The 19248-nt window shown below is 43.6% G+C and overlaps 1 protein-coding gene across 1 annotated transcript; it reads left to right on the plus strand.

The window, feature by feature from the left end:
* The first annotated feature begins 56 nt into the window (after positions 1-56).
* LOC129829174 (ubiquitin domain-containing protein 1) lies at positions 57-18980 on the plus strand. The gene is made up of 3 exons (XM_055890777.1): positions 57-776; positions 14306-14533; positions 14834-18980. Exons 1-3 carry the CDS (start codon positions 689-691, stop codon positions 15214-15216), a joined length of 699 nt encoding a protein of 232 aa, XP_055746752.1. The 5' UTR covers positions 57-688; the 3' UTR covers positions 15217-18980.
* The last annotated feature ends 268 nt before the right edge of the window (positions 18981-19248 follow it).

A 19248-nucleotide genomic window follows, 5' to 3' on the forward strand; every position in this document is an offset into this window, starting at 1 on the left:
CATCGTTCGAAAGCTGCTCCCTGTATTCGTAACGTGCCATACTTTGACCCCCTGAGAACGCGCAGGCGTAAAAAGTTAAGTGTTTCTATCTGCACCAGAAAGGGAAGGGGGATTTAAAACCAGGCTGACAAAAATTAGAAGGGTTGGAAATTCTCCATATCCACAATCAATTGTTTTATCGAAGTTAGTTAGCTATATGTTTAGAATATTTACCCGGTCGCTAGTGCATAAAATTATGCTTACTAATTTTAGCTAGCAAGAAAGTTGCTTAATTGTTGGCTACAAAGAAAGCGAACTTGTCTAAATTTGTATTTATAGAGGAATATCTAGCGTTTAACTATAATGCAATCAATGATTGTTGACATTATATTTATACAATTTAGCTGGCTAGACATTCTGCACGTGACAACTGATTTTGGAACGTTGGATCACATCAAACAATAATAAAACGGAGATAGCTAGCGTACTATCTAGCTTGTTAGCACGCTAGCTAGCTAGCTTCCGTGCTTGTTAGCTAGTTGTTCGACCAGCGTGCACATTACCTCCGTTACTTTGTGGATTCTTCTATCAAGATCATTAACTTGACCTCGTTAATTTTGTACAGTGGATCTGTATATATTTGTTTTGGAACCAGCTAGCAGTTGGCTAATGATGGGGCCCCGACATAGTTAGCCATCTGATACAAATCATGGGAGGATGTGTTGGGAGAGAACGCGAGGACACACAGGGCCACGGTTCATCCAGGAGCGGTGGAAGGACACACCGAAAACGTGGAGGTAAGTTAACGAGTATTCGCTTGGTTGTCTGAGTGCATCGAATACAAACCTAGTTCATTACATTACATGGTAAATGTTTACCAGATAGTAATTCCATTGGGTATGGCACTACAATGCACTAACTCCCCGGCCCAGTGCAATAATACTGGCCAATAGGATTTTCTCCTTAGGTTCTCAAGTGTAGTGCATACCCAATAGTACCACATGAGTCTTAAAACCCATAAAACCTAGCGGTCAAACAAGGAAATGGTTCCAATCGTTTTTCAACCATATATTTTTCGCATAGGGGATTTTAGAAACACATAGTTAAAATAAGGACTGTGCTTCGTGTAGGCTTACCCTGGCGTGACGTTTTGCTAACCGTGTAAATCTCTCTAGGACAAGGTGACTTGTTAATATTGTATAGACAGCCATATTTTCAACTAATTTGTATATCATAATGAACTACAAATGCTATGATGATCTGAACGAGACTGCCAAATTGAGGTAAAGGTAAGAAACTCTAGATTAACTATCTAGTGTTAGCTACATTTAGTAATTATTAAATTCAATTGGCAACATTTCTTTAAATTTACAATTCTGCAAGCTGTCTTGTGCAAGTTTTTTTTAAATCGACACAATATTTTGATAAGTCACCTTGTCCGAGAGAGTTACATGGTCATCAAAACGTGCCCCCCCCCCCCCCCCCCCATCTTACAGGGCACAAATGGGAACTTTCATGAGTTACTTCCTCTTATCTCTCTACCAACCAGCTGTATAAATAGCTACCAACACAACTAGGATACACGTGTTTTGAGAGTACTGATTGAATATGTCCGAAGATTCATCCACCCGGGACTCATCCATCAACGTTGTGGAATATACATTGAGGGTACAAACATTACAAGGCTCGATCCTAGGCCCCACGCTCTTCTCAATTTACATCAACAACATATCTCAGGCATATCTCATCCATTTATATGCAGATGATACATCCTTATACTCAGCTGGATTTTGTAAATGCTCTACAACAAAGCTTTCTCTACCCTTAACCTTGTTTGGAACACCTCCAAAACAAAGGTCATGTGGTTTGGTGAGAAGAACGCCCCTCTCCCCACAGGTGTGATTACTGCTTTAGAGCTAGAGGTAGTCACCTCATACAAGTACTTGGGAGTATGGCTAGACGGTACACTGTCCTTCTCTCAGCACATATCAAAGCTGCAGGCTAAAGTTAAATCTAGACTTGGTTTCCTCTATCGTAATTGCTCCTCTTTCACCCCAGCTGCCAAACTAACCCTGATTCAGATAACCATCCTACCCATGCTAGATTACGGACACATCATTTATAGATCAGCAGGTAAGGGTGCTCACGAGCGGCTAGATGTTCTTTACCATTCGGTCATCAGATTTGCCAGCAATGCTCCTTATAGGAATCATCACTGCACTCTACTCCTGTAAACTGGTCATCTCTGTATACCCATCGCAAGACCCACTGGTTGATGCTTATTTATTTTAAAAGAAACTTAGGCCTCAGGCCTCACTCCCCCCCCTATCTGAGATATCTACTGCAGCTCTCATCCTCCACATATAACATCCGTTCTGCCAGTCACATTCTGTTAAAGGTCCCCAAAGTAAACACATCCCTGGGTCGCTCCTCTTTTCAGTTCACTGCAGCTAGCGACTGGAACGAGCAGCAACAAACACTCAAACTGGACAGTTTTATCTCAATCTCTTCATACAAAGACTCTCATGGACACTCTTACTGACAGTTGTAGCTGCTTTGTGTGATGTATTGTTGTCTCTACCTTCTTGACCTTCGTGCTGTTGACTGTGCCCAATAATGTTTGTATGATGTTTTGTGCTGCTACCATGTGTTGCTACCATGCTGTGTTGTCATGTGTTGCTGCCTTGCTATGTTGTTGTCTTAGGTCTCTCTTTATGTAGTGTTGTCTCTCTTGTCAGGATGTGTGTTTTGTCCTATATTTGTTATTTATTTTTTTAATCTCAGCCCCCGTCCCCGCAGGATGTCTTTTGCCTTTTGGTAGGCCGTCATTGTAAATAAGAATTTGTTCTTAACTGACTTGCCTAGTTAAATAAATAAATACAAATAAATAGCATTGCACTCCCCTTTGCCCTCAGAACAGCCTCAGTTTGTTCGGCATGGACTGCAAGGTGTCAAACGTTCCAAAGGGATGCTGGCCCATGTTGACACCAATGCTTCCCACAGTTGTGTCAAGTTGGCTGGATGGCCTTTGGGTGGTAGACCTTTCTTGATACACACAGGAAACTGTTGAGCCTGAAAAACCCAGCAGCGTTGCAGTTGTTGACACACTCAAACTGCGTGCGTCTGGCATCTACCATACCCCGTTCAAAGGCACAATCCATGTATCAAGGCTTAAAAATGTATCTTAAACCGGTCTCCTCCACTTCATCTACACAGATTTTTGAAGTAGATTTAACAAGTGACATCAATAAGGAATTATAGCGTTCATCTGGATTCACCTGGTCAGTCTGTCATGGAAAGAGTAGGTGTATTTTGTACACTCAGTGTACATCGCTAGTCACAGGCTTCATTTGGAAATGTGTTGATGTAACCACAATAACAGCCCAGACATACCCTGGATCAACAGACCAATCCGTAGCACGATGAGCCCATACTGCAGTATTCAATGTCAGCAGAAATAACTTTGATGACTCGGTGGTGTGCGACCCGTACAAGGCAAGCAGGTACGAGCTCTGGAAATCCTTTAAGGACTCAAAAAGACAATACAAACTCAAACTTGAATCGATGTTCAACAACTGACTCGCGATGCATGTGGCAAGGACAACAGGCTACAAAGGCAAATCCAGCTGTGTGATGCCTACTGACGCCTCCCTCCCAGACAAGCTTAACACATTCTATGCTCGCTTTAAGGCAGACGATACTGAGCCTTCCAGGAAGGCTCTCATTCCTCCGGATGACCAGTCGCTTTCGCTCTTCGACGCTTAAGTGAGTATTCACAGAATTTCTCACAAAGCGACCGGCTCAGATGGCATCCCTTGCTGCGTCCCCAGCGTGTGCGCTGGCAGGCGGGCATCTTCTCAGACATCTTCAACCTGTCCTTGTACCAGGTTGTAGTCCCCACTTGCTTCAAGGAGACCACCATCATCCTGTTTCCCAAGAAAACCAAGGTGACATGCCCAAATTACTATCGCCCCGTGCATACACCCTTGTCGTCATGAAATAAAATAAAGTGTTTGTCACATGCGCCGAATACAACGGGTGTAGACCTTACAGTGAAGTGTTTACTTAACCAACAATGCAGTTTTAAGAAAATACCTAAAGAACGAGGCTATATACAGGGGGTACATGTTAGTGGAGGTAATATGTACATGTAGGTAGAGTTTTTAAAGTGACTCTGCGTAGATAATAACAGAGATGGTCATGGTCAGCATGCCAGGCACACTGGACCCACCCCAATTTGCCTACTGGTTCAACAGATCCACGGAAGATGCCATTTCCATCGCTATTCACACGGCCCAAACACGTCTGGACAAGATGAACACCTATGTGAGAATGCTGTTCAATGACTACAGTTCAGCATTCAACACTATTGTTCCCTCCAAGGACTTCCTGAAAGGCAGACCACAGGCTGAGGATTGGCAACAACACTTCCTCCATACTGACTCTTAACACATGGGCCCCCCAGGGGGGTGTCCTCTGCCCTCTGCTGTACTCCCTGTTCACCCATGACTGCGTGGCTTTGCACGACACCAACTCCAAGTTTGCTGAAGGAACCACGATTGTAGGCCTGATAACCAACAACAACGAGTCAGTCTACAGGGAGGCGGTAAGAGAACTGGCATTGTGGGACAGCAACCTCTTCCTCCAATGTCAGCAGAACAAAAGACTTGATTGTTAAATTCAGGAAGCAGAGGAGGGAACTCGCCTCGATCCACATCAACGGGACTGCAGTAGATTTTAAGTTCCTCTGCATCTACGTCACAGACCATGGACCAACGCCACCACGCTTGTCAAGAGGGTGTAACAGCGCCTCTACTTCCTAGGGCGGCTGAAGAAATCTGGCATGCTACCCTGGGTCCTCTCCATATACTACCGCTGCACCATCGAGAGAATCCTGATGGGTTGCATCACAGCCTGGTACGGGAATTGCGCCGTCCACGACTGCAAGGCCCTTCAGCGGGTGGTGAAGATTATCCAGTATGTCACTGGGGCTGTGTTTCTATTTGAAACGGTCTCTGAGGAAGTTCCAAAGCATCAATTCCCCACACACCCCAGCCACGAGCTGTTAACTCCCTTACTGTCGGGAGGATAGGAACTGTTGTAGAAACTATCTATAAGCCATCAGACTGCTGAACACTTGAACTGGACTGACCATCTGCACTGACTCTTCGTACCTTAGCACACATGCACTCACTCACGTACACACATATACAGTACATTTCATGTTACACAAACGCATCACAACCACCCGCACTGACTCTCTGCACCTTAGCATGCATGCACTCACTTACGCAAACATCCATCCACACACAGGGTTTTCTCCGGGTTCAAAAAAGGGGCTTAGGTAGTTGGCGTTGTAGGGGGGATGCCAAAGGCCTTTCAGCGTGGCTAAACTTGACAGAGAATTTTAGAGGCCTTTACCTTGGTGTGGAGGCAATTTTAAGCCAATTTTCTGCAATTCTACATATTTCTCCATTGGCTTGAGATACATTTTTGCCGTTTCAAAGCTAATTTCCTGCAATACTATGCGTTTTGCCATGGCTAATGCTGTGTTCTTTTGCTCTGACATAACAAATTTAAAGGGATACTTCGGGATTTTGTTAATGATGCACTTTATCTACTTCCCCAGAGTCAGATGAACTCACGGGTACCATTTTTATGTCTGTCCTGTATGAAGGAAGTTGGAGGCATTTTTGGGAGCCAATGATAACTAGCACTAGTTAGTGACTTCCTTCAAACTGCTTGCAGAGACACCAATGTTATCCACGAGTTAATCTGGCTCTGGGGATGTAAATGGCCTCATTGCCGTCTAAAAGAATCCACCATACGTGTAAATGTTGTACTATAATTTGTGCCTTCCTGTATTGTGCGTATGCTAAAATGTTTTCTGTTCTACTGAGACATTTACTTTAAGCTCGTATACTTATCTTATATTTGTTGCGTTGTCGAAGGAACCTAGAAGTAAGCATTTCGTTGGCTGGTGTATACCATCTGTGTCCTGTACATACGCCTAATAAAACTCATTTAGTGTCAATAATACAAAGGAGTTATAGGGGACTTTGTGTTTGAGGTGACTTTCTTTACCAACAATGTTTCAATGTGCGATGCTCAAGTCCTGCAGAAGGCAAAAATAGTGGCAGATTGCCATGTTTCACTGTTTTTATAGCTAGTTGTCTTTTTAAGTGACTGATGCAATGTAGATAGCTGCTAAAGCACTTTGGATGTAAGTTTGTACAGCGATTTTTAAGCTACAGGCTACAAATAGTCTAGGTGTAATGAAACACAAATTGGAAACTTCCAAGGGACACGGAAAGCAGGAAGATCCCTCTGCCACCTAAACCTTTTGGACCGATCATCACCTCAGCCCAGTTTTGAAAATAGTCTTGACTGTGGGACTGTCACAATGTGCCGTTGCAGACTTTGTTAGTGTATTGTCATACACCAGATCTGTGGATCTAGCATATATATCTGACTGAAGAACCAACAATGACTTGTAGAGGCCTTTGGAGCAGTGAGTGCTCGATGCAGGTAGAGTAGATGTGCTCCCAGGCCGGTAATAAGTCACTTCATGTCCCTTACAATGACTGTTCCACCGGGATGTGCACCAGGCCGTCATGCAGTGTGCCATGTGAAATAATGCAAGCAACTTTGAATACACATTTCTCTGAACAAAGGGGAATCTGGAGGTGTACATTACATATTATGGAGAAGCAATACCCCAAGCCGCAGCTTCATACTACTGGTCAAACATAGATAATTGACACTGGTTGTTGGGGTAGGATTTGCATGAGTGTGGGGGGGGGGTCCTTGGGTTGCTTTTGACAACTTATTTGGGATTCCTCTTGTCTTACTCATTAGTAGGGTATAGTTTGGTCCAAACCGGCTGTTGGGTACTATATTTATTGAATATTATCTGAATCCTATACATTTTTAAAATGGCCACTGGGTACAATCAATTAGTGTAATTTCTCAGATCTAATTACATTTCAACAAAATGTTTCAGTAATGCCAATCTTACCTGTTTCTAACAACAATTTCAGAACAATCGGTGTCATAGCTTGCTGAAAAATCATGGAACGACTCCACAGTAAATCGGTCTTGGCCCAAGCCTAGTTTTGACTTTCATATAATTTATTCCTACATGGCAGTACTGTATGTGAAAGGGATACTTCCTAGTCTTGCGGATGTGCTTTTCAGCTCTGTTGGTTCAGGGCTGAAATTGGCCTACTTCAATGTTGACATTGCAGAGGTGAAAGCAGGCTGTAGGCCTCTAGGCACAGAAATCCACCCTGTATTTAGTAGTATCAGGGGAGGGGAGGAGCTATGATTGTAACTTATTAATTTGCACCCAAGATCATGCTTTTTAACAGGCTGTAGCAGTGGGCTATTTCTTCGTGTCCTGAAACGATATGAAAAGTTATGTTCTGTAATGCAATCATGTCTGTAAAATGCATTTCACCAACACCCAAGTGTGGTGTTATCTGCCCCTTCATAACCTCAACTCATTTAACAACTTTTACAAGCCACACATGAGGAGCACACCCTGCTATTGCGTCATGTGGCTGTAATGTGTCTCCAATGCTTTGGCAACACTGATTCACGATGGGTGGCCAGAGGAAATGCTCCCATCTGCACACCTGCAAATGGGCCGTAAACATTTCTGAACTATTTGCTAGATTGTGTTGCCAAATCTGTTAACTGGTAATCAGGACTACACATTAGCCTAGTCTGTAGACTTTTACCAGGGGCCTAGTCTAGGCTTCAGTGGCTTCAGAAAGTATTCACACCTCTTAACTTGTTCCACATTTTGTTGTTACAGCCTGAATTCAGAATGGATTAAATGTTTTTTTTCTTACCTCGCCCATCTATACACAATACCCCATAATGACAAAGTGAAAACATGATTTTTGAAATGTTTGCCTATTTATTGAAAATTAAATATCTCATTCACACCCATGAGTTAGAATGTTATGTTAGACATGTTAGCATCGCCTTTGGCGGCGGTTACAGCTGTGCGTCGTTCTGGGTAAGTCTCTAAGAGCTTTGCACACCTGGATTGTATAATATTTTGTAAGTTCTTCAAGCGCTGCCAAGTTGGTTGTTTATCATTGCTAGAAAACTATTTTCCAGTCTTGCCGTACATTTTCAAGCAGATTGAAGTCAACTCGGCCATTTAGGGAAAGTTCCTGTCTTCTGGGTAAGCAACTCGTGTAGATTTGTCCTTGTTTTAGTTTATTATCCAGCGGAAATCTCCCAGTGTCTGATGGAAAGTAGACTGAACACGTTTTTTTCCCTCTAGGATTTTTCACGTGCTTAGCTTTCTTTCTTTTTATCCTGGAAAAACTCCATTCCTTAATGATTACAAGCATACCCATAGCTAATGTTCCCTCAGAAAAAAATCGGCACTGAGCAAATTTCAGGTCTGCTGAGAGCAGAATTCTGTGCAACTTCAGGCGTGTGTTTACTGTGACTGCTGAGGCTGTACCCGCTTTAAGTTACACTTTTAACAGTGGCCAAGTAGTCTACTGTGGCTACTTGATCATAATGTAGGCCTTCCGGTGTGGCCTACCATCAAAAACAATGGAGAAAAATGCATCCCATAGCATTTTAACATGGAAATAGCTGTTCTATCATTCAGGCAACAGTACCAGTAAATGTGTGTTATTCAATGTAGGCCTACATTCCATGAGACTATAGAGGGGGGAAAACACACAGAAAACATGCAGGGCCTGACAACCTGTTTATCCACGTGTCCTTCAGACAAGGTGACTGAAAATGTTTGACGCAAGAAACCATTTTACAAAATAAAATGCATTATTCCCGTACCATTATTACACAATCAGAATAATTGTGCTACCCTCTGCCTATTGGCCACTTACCTAATTCAAGACCGTCTCAAAATACACTGCCCCTTTAAGACATAAAAAAAAATAGCTCTTTACCTGACTTGCTTTTCAAAGAGTTAGAAATGCACACATTTTGTGCTCTTGTAGGAAGCAACCACTGCCCCATTAACTATAAATGAGCTATAACTGGGATAATAACTCACTAACTAGCAAAGAAAATGATCAAATGTGCACAGGTTGCTACATGCAGCTGTCGCTTTGATCTCAAAACATGCGCATGAACTCGCAACCACTCATGTTGTAAACACAGTCCAGTTCAAAGTGAACTGCACAGATCCATATATAGAAATGGCTATTTGCACATAGGCCTACTGCAGCTCTGATTGGTTATGGCATACCGGTCTGTGTAGAGTACAGGCCTGAGTCACGCCTGTCAAAGCAATAGAATCCTACTCCAATGCACTCTGTCTACAAGAATCTCTTGCACCGTTAGTTTAGCATACTCTTGCATATTTCATTTTTGTTTTTCGGTATGTTACATTGAAAGTGGCTAATATTGTGTTGATTCGAGCACAATTCCCACAGTAGAGCGAAATGTTGATGTTGGTAACTAAAGGGGAAAACTCTACGTTGAGTTCAGTCTCGTGCTTCTCTGCGCTGGTTAATATTTCTTCTGCATGGCAGTCTGAGGGGAGAAGCACGCGTACGCAGCTTCCAATGTGCAGCCACCACTATGCTTGAAAATATGGCAAGTAGTACTCGGTAATGTATTGGATTTGCCCCAAACATAACACTTTGTATTCAGGACAGAGTTAATTGCTTTGCCACATTTTTTTTTCAGTATACTTTAGTGCCTTGTTGCAAACAGGATGCATGTTTTGGAATATATTTTTAAATTCTGTACAGGCTTCCTTTTCACTCTGTCAATTAGCTTAGTATTGTGTTGTAACTACAATGCTGTTTCTCCATCTTCAGTTTCCTCCTATCACAGCCATTCAACTCGTGGCTTGTTAAGCACATTTTTACTCCTGAACTTGTTTAGGCTTGCCATAATACTTATTGACTCCACTTTGACATGTGTAGCCCAGTGACCAAAAATCTCAATTTGATCCCATGTTAAATTCAGGATGTAGCACAACAAATTGTGGAATAAGTCAAGGGAGCGTAAATACTTTCTGAAGGCTCTGTATATGATGACTGGTAAGTCTTCTGGTCCTTTTTTCCCAAGACTTAGCCTGTATGTTGAGTTGAACATGTATCGTGTCCCTTACGACATCATAGTGTTACACACACAGCTGTGTGTCTTGGTCCTGTGTGCTGCCTAATCCAACAGCTCTTGTAGACTTGTCCACCACTCTGCCTGAGTGCTAGTAGAAAGACCCAACGTTACACGCCCTACAAAATCCTACAGTGTGTCTTCCCGATTTAGTTACTCCGTGTAAGCTGCCTGCACTATAAATAATTTGTTTGGAGGAAAGACAACCTTTTAGATACTTGGCAACTGTCTTTGTTGCCCCTCCTTGCTGCTCTTGGTTCGCCTACTTGACAATGAAAACCAGCAAGACCTCTCGCTGGTCATTTTAGGACCACAATCGCCAGCTCTGTATTCTCCCTTCTTTGAACCTGTTTAAATGCTCGCTCGGTTGCAAGCTAACCTGGGTTAGGCCTGTTTAGTACCCGCGACAGTCTGTGCCGAAGTCACGCTCCGGTGCCGACTCTAAAACTCAGCTGCTCAGTTTGGCACAATGTCCGGGGAGACCGGTACCCTCCTCTCTATGCCATTCTGAGAGCTACTTGTCAGCTGTCTGCCAGAGTCCAATTAAGCCGTCTCGCCTTTAGGTTATGCGTTAGAGACCGAGACAGGATGCACTTTAGAAGCTCTGTATGCCGGGCCAGCCTGGTGCTGAAAAGTGTTTTTTCCCGGCAAGGCTGCCCCGATAGGTGTGTGCAGTGCTAATCCAATGGTAAGCATGGCTGATGTTTCAGATGTACGTGTGTAGTACTGTCTGCATGCTCTAATTATAAACATTGATTTTGGGGGGGGCGTCACTGGCAATGTAGAGAGAGATTCTCCAGGCGGGCAGGCCCTAACACTCCGTTAATGTCTTGTTAACTGTTATGTCAGTGCCAAGCGAGACGTTTGGGGAATAGGAATGCACAACTCCCATACTTTGTGTACCCAGTGCAAGACCGAGGGTGCCAAACAATATCTGGACCGGGAATGGCACAGAAAGGGAAATATTCCGGCAGTCTGTTATTGTCCAAACGACTCCACTGTATGCTCGGAATCCCTCCTTTGGTCTCTCATGCAAATGTGCAGAGTTTTAGATCGCTCTGGTCTTTTTTTCTCACCTTTTTTCTTTCTCACCTTTTATTTAACCAGGTAGGCTAGTTGAGAACAAGTTCTCATTTACAACAGCGACCTGGCCAAGATAAAGCAAAGCAGTTCGACACATACAACAACACAGAGTTACACATGGAATGAACAAAACATACAGTAGATAAAGTCTATTTTCAGTGTGTGCAAATGAGGTAGGATAAGGGAGGTAAGGCAATAAATAGGCCATGGTGGCGAAGTTCAATATAGCAATTAAACACCGGAATGGGAGATGTGCAGAAGATGTTTTATGGCCCACCTTGCTGCCCTGATTCTGGCAGAGAGGGGAGGACTTTGTTATAATGTTGATGAGGAATGGATTAGATGTGTATTAGTCCTTGTGGAATATCTAACGCTGCCAAGGCAGGCTGTGGCATAGCCAGAGCAAGGTCATGTCTATCAGCTTCCTGAGTGTCTTTGTAGGGCAGTTTTAAGGACTCCAGCCTTTTCATGTGTCTGGTACACGCAGCAATATGGTATTATGACCTTGTTGTACGGAGGCTATTGAATATCCTATTGTAATGTCATGATATACCAGGCATTGACGCCACAACATTTTTTGCTCTATCTTTGCACATAGTAATACCCCCCCATTGTCTAAACCCCCCCCCCTCAAACATTATTTTACTAGGTCATTATTCTCCTTGCATCGAAACTCGAACGTTTTTTGTATAAATATGAATGGCTGCTTTATCAAATCATTAGGCAGGACATGCAGTTCATTTGGAAAGTATTCAGACCCTGTGACTTTTTCCACATTTTGTTACGTTACAGCCCTGTTCTAAAATTGATTAAATCGCTTTTCCCTTTTTCTATATATATATTTTTGGGGTATTTTTATTTTGTTTAACCTTTTATTTAACTAGGCAAATCAGTTAACATATTCTTATTTACAATGACGGCGATTATAGCCTCGAGTCTTGTTGGGTATGACGCTACAAGCTTGGGCACACCGGTTTTTGGGTAGTTTCTCCCATTCTTCTCTACAGATCCTCTTAATATCTGTTAGGTTGGATGGGGAGCGTCGCTGCCCAGCTATGTTCAGATCTCTCCAGAGATGTTAGATCGGGTTCAAGTCCTCGTTGTATTTGCTGTGTGCTTAGGTTCATTCTGTTTTCGCCTTGTCATTATGGGGTATAGTGTGTAGATTAATGAGGAAAAACATTAGTTGAATCAATTTTAGAAGGCTGTAACGTAACAACATTTGGAAAAAGTGAAGGACACTTTCTGAACACTTTCCGAATGCACTATGCAGAGAACATTCCCTATCAGGTGCTAGATTATATAGCCAGCGATGTGCAAAGTACACCATGCCCCCATACCTAGATGTTAACATGTTTATTACGTGGATTCCTTGGACATGTCTAGGATCTAACTTTGGGAGTCGTTGAAAGCGATGTGCAACTTAACCACAGAGATTGTAAACCCAGAGGGGCAACATCGCGAGACTTCCGGGAACTCTTGCAAAACATACTAAGCAGAACAGGCCTGGGTTTGGGGTTTGAGAAGTCAAAGAGAAGTGACATTCTTCTTAAAGGCACAACCTGGATTCGAGCCAATGTCTTAAGTGGTTGAACATGTTATTACTCCAACCTCGTGAAAGTTACAAACTGACACGTTGTTTTTGTCGAAAGCAACTTTATATCGAAGGATTGCCTTTGATAGACCCGATGACGTGTTTCTGCGCATGAGTTTAGCTAGCTAACGTCGCCATGACATTGCCTACAAGTGTGAGCTGGGATTTCTATTGGAGAATACGTTTTTGCCTAACTATATTGTGTAACCGGATTTTTCTGCCATTGAAAGCATGTAAATTCAACAACATTTGGGGTGGGAAAACTCTTTCAGTGTAAACTTAAATGACTAAAACAGATAATGTAAAAAAATGTCTATATATTCTTATTCTAATATTTGAGAATTAACATGCTGACTAGACCGGGTACGCGTGTGCGCCATGGCACGTATTTTGATTTTGTCCAGCCACACCAGACGCCATCGGGACACGCAGGTTGAAATGTCGAAGCAAACTCTGAACCAACTCATATTAATTTGGGACAGGTTGAAATGCATGAAACCACTCATGGCAATTTAGATAACTAGCTTGCTGTTGCTAGCTAATTTGTTCTGGGATATAAACATTGGGTTGTTATTTTACCTGAAATGCACAAGGTCCTTTACTCTGACAATTAGTCCACAGATATAAAGGTAAACCTTGCTAATTTCTAGTAATCTCTCCTCCTTCAGTCTTCTTTTTCTGTGGACTTTATGGCGGTTGGCAACCAACTTTCTAAGGTGCATTACCACCTCAAACTGGACTGGTGTGTGGACCTCACTTCAGCTTTCAATCACCCACATGGATATATGCTTCTAAAAACCAATGAAGAGATGGGAGAGGCGGGACTTGCAGCGCGTCAAGCATCAAAAATAGAACCAACTTCTATTTTAGTGCCCAGACGCTCGTTGACGCGTGTGAGCGGTTTGGATGAAATGATTGAATAACAATATATGTGTACATTTATTTTGGCAACGCTGCGAAGTAACGCGACAGGTGTGGTGAGCATGTTACAATCACCAAAATAAAAGCTAGACGGTCAAGGAGAATAGCTTGTTTGAGCAAAACAACACTGCATTAGCCGTGGCAAAATGCATAGAATTCGAGGTCATTTCTCTTAGCACAGGGAAATTTGGGGAATTGCTGGAAATTGGCTTTTAAAATGCTACGCCGCCAAGATGTGGTGTGTGTGAACATTTAGCCGTGCCCCCTGCCACGCCCACCACCTAAGCCTCTTTTGATCCAGAACAAACCCTGGTAATCTATAGGCAGGCTATAATTGATATCGGCACTAAGGTTGGGCACTATGCAGATTTTCATATTGTTCCTGTACCATATCGGGGTATTACCGTCAGTGCACACAAGGACCCACCACCCAGTGTATACGGCATACCACCCAAGCCTATATGGGATGTAACCCAGTATACAGTACTGTATATTACCTAGGCATGTGACTAAAACCGTACTTGTTTCAATGCAAACTGTGTAACAATATTGTGACACATAGTCTATAGGTTGATACTAGAAAAAACATCTGATTCCTCCCTGCAGGTCGCAATGAGCCCCTCAAGAAGGACAAGCCCAAGTGGAAGAGTGACTACCCCATGACAGAGGGCCAGCTCCGCAGTAAGAGGGATGAGTTCTGGGACACGGCCCCGGCCTTCGAGGGACGCAAGGAGATATGGGACGCCCTGAAGGCGGCCACTGTGGCCCTGGAGTGCAACGACCACGAGCTGGCCCAGGCCATAGTGGATGGAGCCAGCATCACACTGCCTCACGGTGAGGACCACAGACAGACAAGACCTGGTTCATGCCATGGTGAAGGAGCCAGCATTACACTGCAGAACTGTGTTATGGGGGAAGCTATCGTCCCTGCGTGCACATTTTGAAACCTGAATAGACTGTCAGTACATTTGGTTTGGAACAATGGCGATATTACACCATGCTCTGATTGGACAACTATTAACCTGATAATAAAATCTGTTTCTTTGATTCATGCCTGAGTCAAGACAACTTTCTGTGCAGTAGTGAAAGAACACATTTCACAACCCAAACATGTTTTACCTTTGTGTGTTCCAGGGTCCCTGACAGAGTGTTATGACGAGCTAGGTAGCTGCTACCAGCTGCCCGTCTACTGCCTGGCCCCTCCGGTCAACCTGATCACCGAGCGCAGCGACGAGGACCCCAGTGACAACCCCGAGCCGACCACCGCCCCCAAGAAAGAGTTCCAGCTCAAGGTGCGCCTCTCCACGGGCAAGGACCTGCGCCTTAGCGCCAGCATGGCCGACCCCATCGGGCAGCTGAAGAAGCAGCTTCAGGCCCAGGAGGACATCGACACGGCCCACCAGCGCTGGTTCTTCTCGGGCAAGCTGCTCACGGACAAGACCCGCCTGCAGGACACCAAGATCCAGAAGGACTTTGTCATCCAGGTCATCGTCAACCCGCAAGCCCCCATTAACTAGGTCCCAGATGAGAGTAGGAGTGAAGAGGAGGCGTGATGGAGAGACCGGACTGGATAAGAGGAACCCTGGATAATGGCTTTACCGCTGCTCTTTACAGCGGAGAGGTGATTTGGGGAATTATAAGAGATGAGTAACAGAAGGGAGAGACTCCAAAGTGCTGCTTTTCAATGTCTACCATTAAAGAGTGTGATATATATTTTTGAATGCGTGACTTCAATGTGGGAGGGTTGGTTGGTCGATTTGATTGATCTAGCCAGACCACTCACTCTGAGAAGGGTGTTCTGTGTCACTCACCACACTAACTCTGGGGTCACACTGTCCACTGAGACCTCTACCCTCCTCCCCCTGCAAAAATGACCCAACCCAAATCACAGCAGAATTGCTACCCCCCCCAGATGTGAGACACTGCAGGTGGGAACTGCATGGCATGTGCAAGGGGTCTGCGCCTGCACTAACAGTAACTAAGTGCCAATATAAATCGCAGAGTAATTTGGATCGGTTGTAAAGCACATATTCCCCCCCCCCCCGGCATAGATTCCTACCATGATCCTCCCTCAAGTGAAATACAAACTATTTTTCCTATTCTTTTAATAAGCTTTTTTTGCACACTTGATTATACTTGCGTAGTAGTTTGTGTGCCTTCAAGGAAGAAAGCGAAACAATATCCTAGGGGGAAAACTCTAGTTTTACTGCTGAAGTCTTCTGTCTCTAGATTCAGGAATAATCTTTTCATAGATCTCGAAAAATCCGAAGTATACCGCTGCCTTTTTCGATCATTTGTCTTGTTTGTTGTTGAAGTTCAAATTGACTGTGGTGTTTTCATGGCTCTTTTCCACGTGCTGTCCCCCACATCTCTTTTTATTTTTTGTATGTACTGTAAAGTGACAATGATTAGAGCCCCGCCCTCATGCTGTGCCACATAACAACCCCGAGGTGAAATGTGAAGATGATTGGAGTATGCCTCTGTTTTTAATATACACTGAGTGTACAAAACATTAGGAACACCGTCCTAATATTTTGTTGCCCCCCCCCCCCCCCCCCTTTGCAGCCTCAATTCGTCAGGACATGGCGTCTACAAGTTGTTCAAATGCTGGCCCATGTTGACTCCAATGCTTCCCACAGTTGTGTCAAATTGGCTGGATGTCCATTGGGTGGCAGAACATTCTTGATACACACAGGAAACTGTTGAGCGTGGAAAAACCTAGCAGCATCGCAGTTCTTGACTCAAACCGGAGTGCCTGGTACCCCGTTCAAAGGCACTTAAATCTTTTGTCTTGCACATTCACCTTCTGAATGATACGCGAACCCAATCCATGTCTCAAGGCTTTAAAACAAATCCTTCTTTTAAGCGGTCTTCTCTCCCTCCAACCTGTCTCCTCATCTACACTGATTTTGAACTGGATTTAACAAGTGACGTCAATAAGGGATCATAGTTTTCGCCTGGTCAGTCTCATGGAAACAGCAGGTGTTCCCAATGTTTTGTACACTCATGGAAGTGTACAAAATATGCTTGTCTGTCTCAGGTGGCACCTCACTGACCCCGAGGTGCTCCTTTCTCCTTCATATCTGTCCTTTTGCTTTTCTACCTCGCTCTCTCTCTATCCCTCTAAGCACTTTGGGGGGCCCCCTCCCTCCCCCCATAACCTGAGGCTTCACTAGCAGGGTGGTCAAGCTAATTTTGGATCCCCTTGTATCCGGCTGTCGAAGCGGATTCTGAGCCCCAGCCAGCCAACCCAGCGTAAAGTTAGCTGACCAGAGCTTAGTCCATTCAGCACACAGACCGTAATCCATCCCCTTCCTCCCACACAAACAAAAGACAGGCCAAGCTGACTCTCTGAGCAGTAGCTGCCCCAGTATGCCTCCTGAGCCTGGGCTGCCACAGGGATGGCAAGGGGGTAGGAGTTGTTTCCCTTAACCACCAGACCCCCAATCCTAACCTTAACCATTAGGGAGGATGAAAACTATCTGACCCTGTATGAGGGGTTAGAAGCGTCTTATCTTTTAACTGCTCTGTGGGGATGATCGAGGGGCGAGGATGTCTTTGCAGGAGGGTACCCAACAAACTGCTGCTGCTCACTCATTTGACTGCAGGCCAGATCGCGAAGAAGCAAACCAGACGGTAGTGAAGTTCAATTCCCCTCTAGCCTTAATGTGGCCTAAAAAAATCAAAACATAGAACACCGTACTTGTTGGTGGACGGTTACGCTGGAGATGGAAAGACCTGTACCGTGCTATTGTCATCGTGGTTACCCAATCATTTTAGGTTTTTATTTTTGTCTGCACAGGCATCCTTTGAACGTCATCCATTTAGCTTCAACGGTTGATTTCATACCGTGCTGGGAATATATTGAACATTTTATGCAAACTTGAATAAGCATTTCTCTGAACTTAACAATGTATTTATGTGCAATACAGACTAGACCTTGATTCGTCCCACATTTCATATGTAGCATTAGCTATGACTATTGTAAACGTTCTCAAACACAGAACTTCACGTAGGAGCCTGCTATGTTCAGATTGCTTTGTCATTGAACAATCAACTTTCTTTGACCTTGTCCAGAGTTTCATATCGCTTTTGTCTCTGTTTGAAATGTTGCCCCTTCTAGAAAAGTATTTCAAATGGCAACATCTTTCTTTTAATGGCATGACTATGATAATCATGTACTCTCTGTGAATTGGCTTCGGCCCCTGAGGTTAGCACATCATTTGGGCTCCTAAGACCTACCTTTGCAATAGAGCCTCTTTTTTTTTACAATCTCGACCCATGTTCTGTTAGCTGGAATCTCGACCCGTGTTCTGTTAGCTGGGTTGTTACGCTTTTCTCCGAATGTGGCTCAAATGTTGGCTTCAACTATGGTCATTTTGTAGGCGTATGAGAGCTGCAACAAGATACGCCGGTTTAACATCAAGGTACAATCCCTACACGAGACAGCATAAAAATATAAACCTCACTGTAATCAATGTGAGGGATCTGCTCGATACTGCCAGTAAGGACGAATCTGATACCACAGAGCATTGACATCACACAAGGGCCGTGGTTCGAGCCAGGCCAGGGGAGCAGGAGAGCGAGGAATAAAGAGACTTCTTTGTTACTTCTGAGACCTGTGAACCTCCCATCACTGCAGTTGGACATTTTCAACAACTGTCTAGGAAGGATCCCTTATGCAGACAATTAATCAGACACTATGTTTTCGGGTTTTAGTAAGAACGTGCGAGTATATTTGTATGTACTATATGCCTAATACACGTTTGATCATTTGGGGTTCAGGTCAGGAGTTTCATTTGTGTCTTTCTGTAGTGTCCATAGTCATCGTATTTAGTTATGGTACACAGGTGGACTCAATTATACAGTGGACTAAAGCAAGCAGGTAAAAAGCCATATGGCCACAGATATTTATTTGGGTTTATTTTGTGGACTACTAAAGGACACAATGTAGACTGCTTTGTTTTCCTCTCGAACCTCCGATACTAAGAAGCCATTGCATTTTAATGAAGCGTTTTTCACCGGGGTGAATCGAGAGGCACGCCCTTCCTCCACAGCTCAAAGCAGAAACATGCTAATTGCGCTTTTGATGATGTCAATGAGGATATAGCCGTATAAAGATCTGTATATTTAGTCATTTTGAAAAATAAGTGATTTATTAGGAGATTTCTGATAATTAAATATGCCTATGACTTGTTTTACAAGTGACGTGTACATTTATAAGCTGATTTCATTTTCAACCTTATTTTTAACTGTCAAATAAAATTATTGGAAAAATAAATCTCTCTCTGTATTAATTTGATCTTGAAGCCAAGTCTGTGGCCTTGGACCAGACCATCTGGTCACTGTAAATGAATAAAAACCTAAATGCATTTTATTAGTTTAAATGTTTGTACTGTTGTTTTTTTGGTGATCCGTTTAAAGTTCAATACTTTGCCTGGGCTCACCCCACACCCAGTACGAGTTCAGGTAATTGATTTAGGTCACACTGCCACCTTTTGGGGGGTTAACTTAGTGTATTGATTATTGACATCCTCTTGTGGTGTACT

Source organism: Salvelinus fontinalis, chromosome 30 (assembly GCF_029448725.1).
Source record: "Salvelinus fontinalis isolate EN_2023a chromosome 30, ASM2944872v1, whole genome shotgun sequence".
Lineage (NCBI taxonomy): Eukaryota > Metazoa > Chordata > Actinopteri > Salmoniformes > Salmonidae > Salvelinus > Salvelinus fontinalis.

Excerpts from the sequence above, each read along its gene's own strand:
- LOC129829174 (XM_055890777.1), top strand. The coding sequence starts at position 689 with ATGGGAGGATGTGTTGGGAGAGAACGCGAGGACACACAGGGCCACGGT. Across the intron at positions 777-14,305 it reads GACACACCGAAAACGTGGAG|GTCGCAATGAGCCCCTCAAG; the intron begins GTAAGTTAACGA and ends TCCTCCCTGCAG. Across the intron at positions 14,534-14,833 it reads CAGCATCACACTGCCTCACG|GGTCCCTGACAGAGTGTTAT; the intron begins GTGAGGACCACA and ends TGTGTGTTCCAG.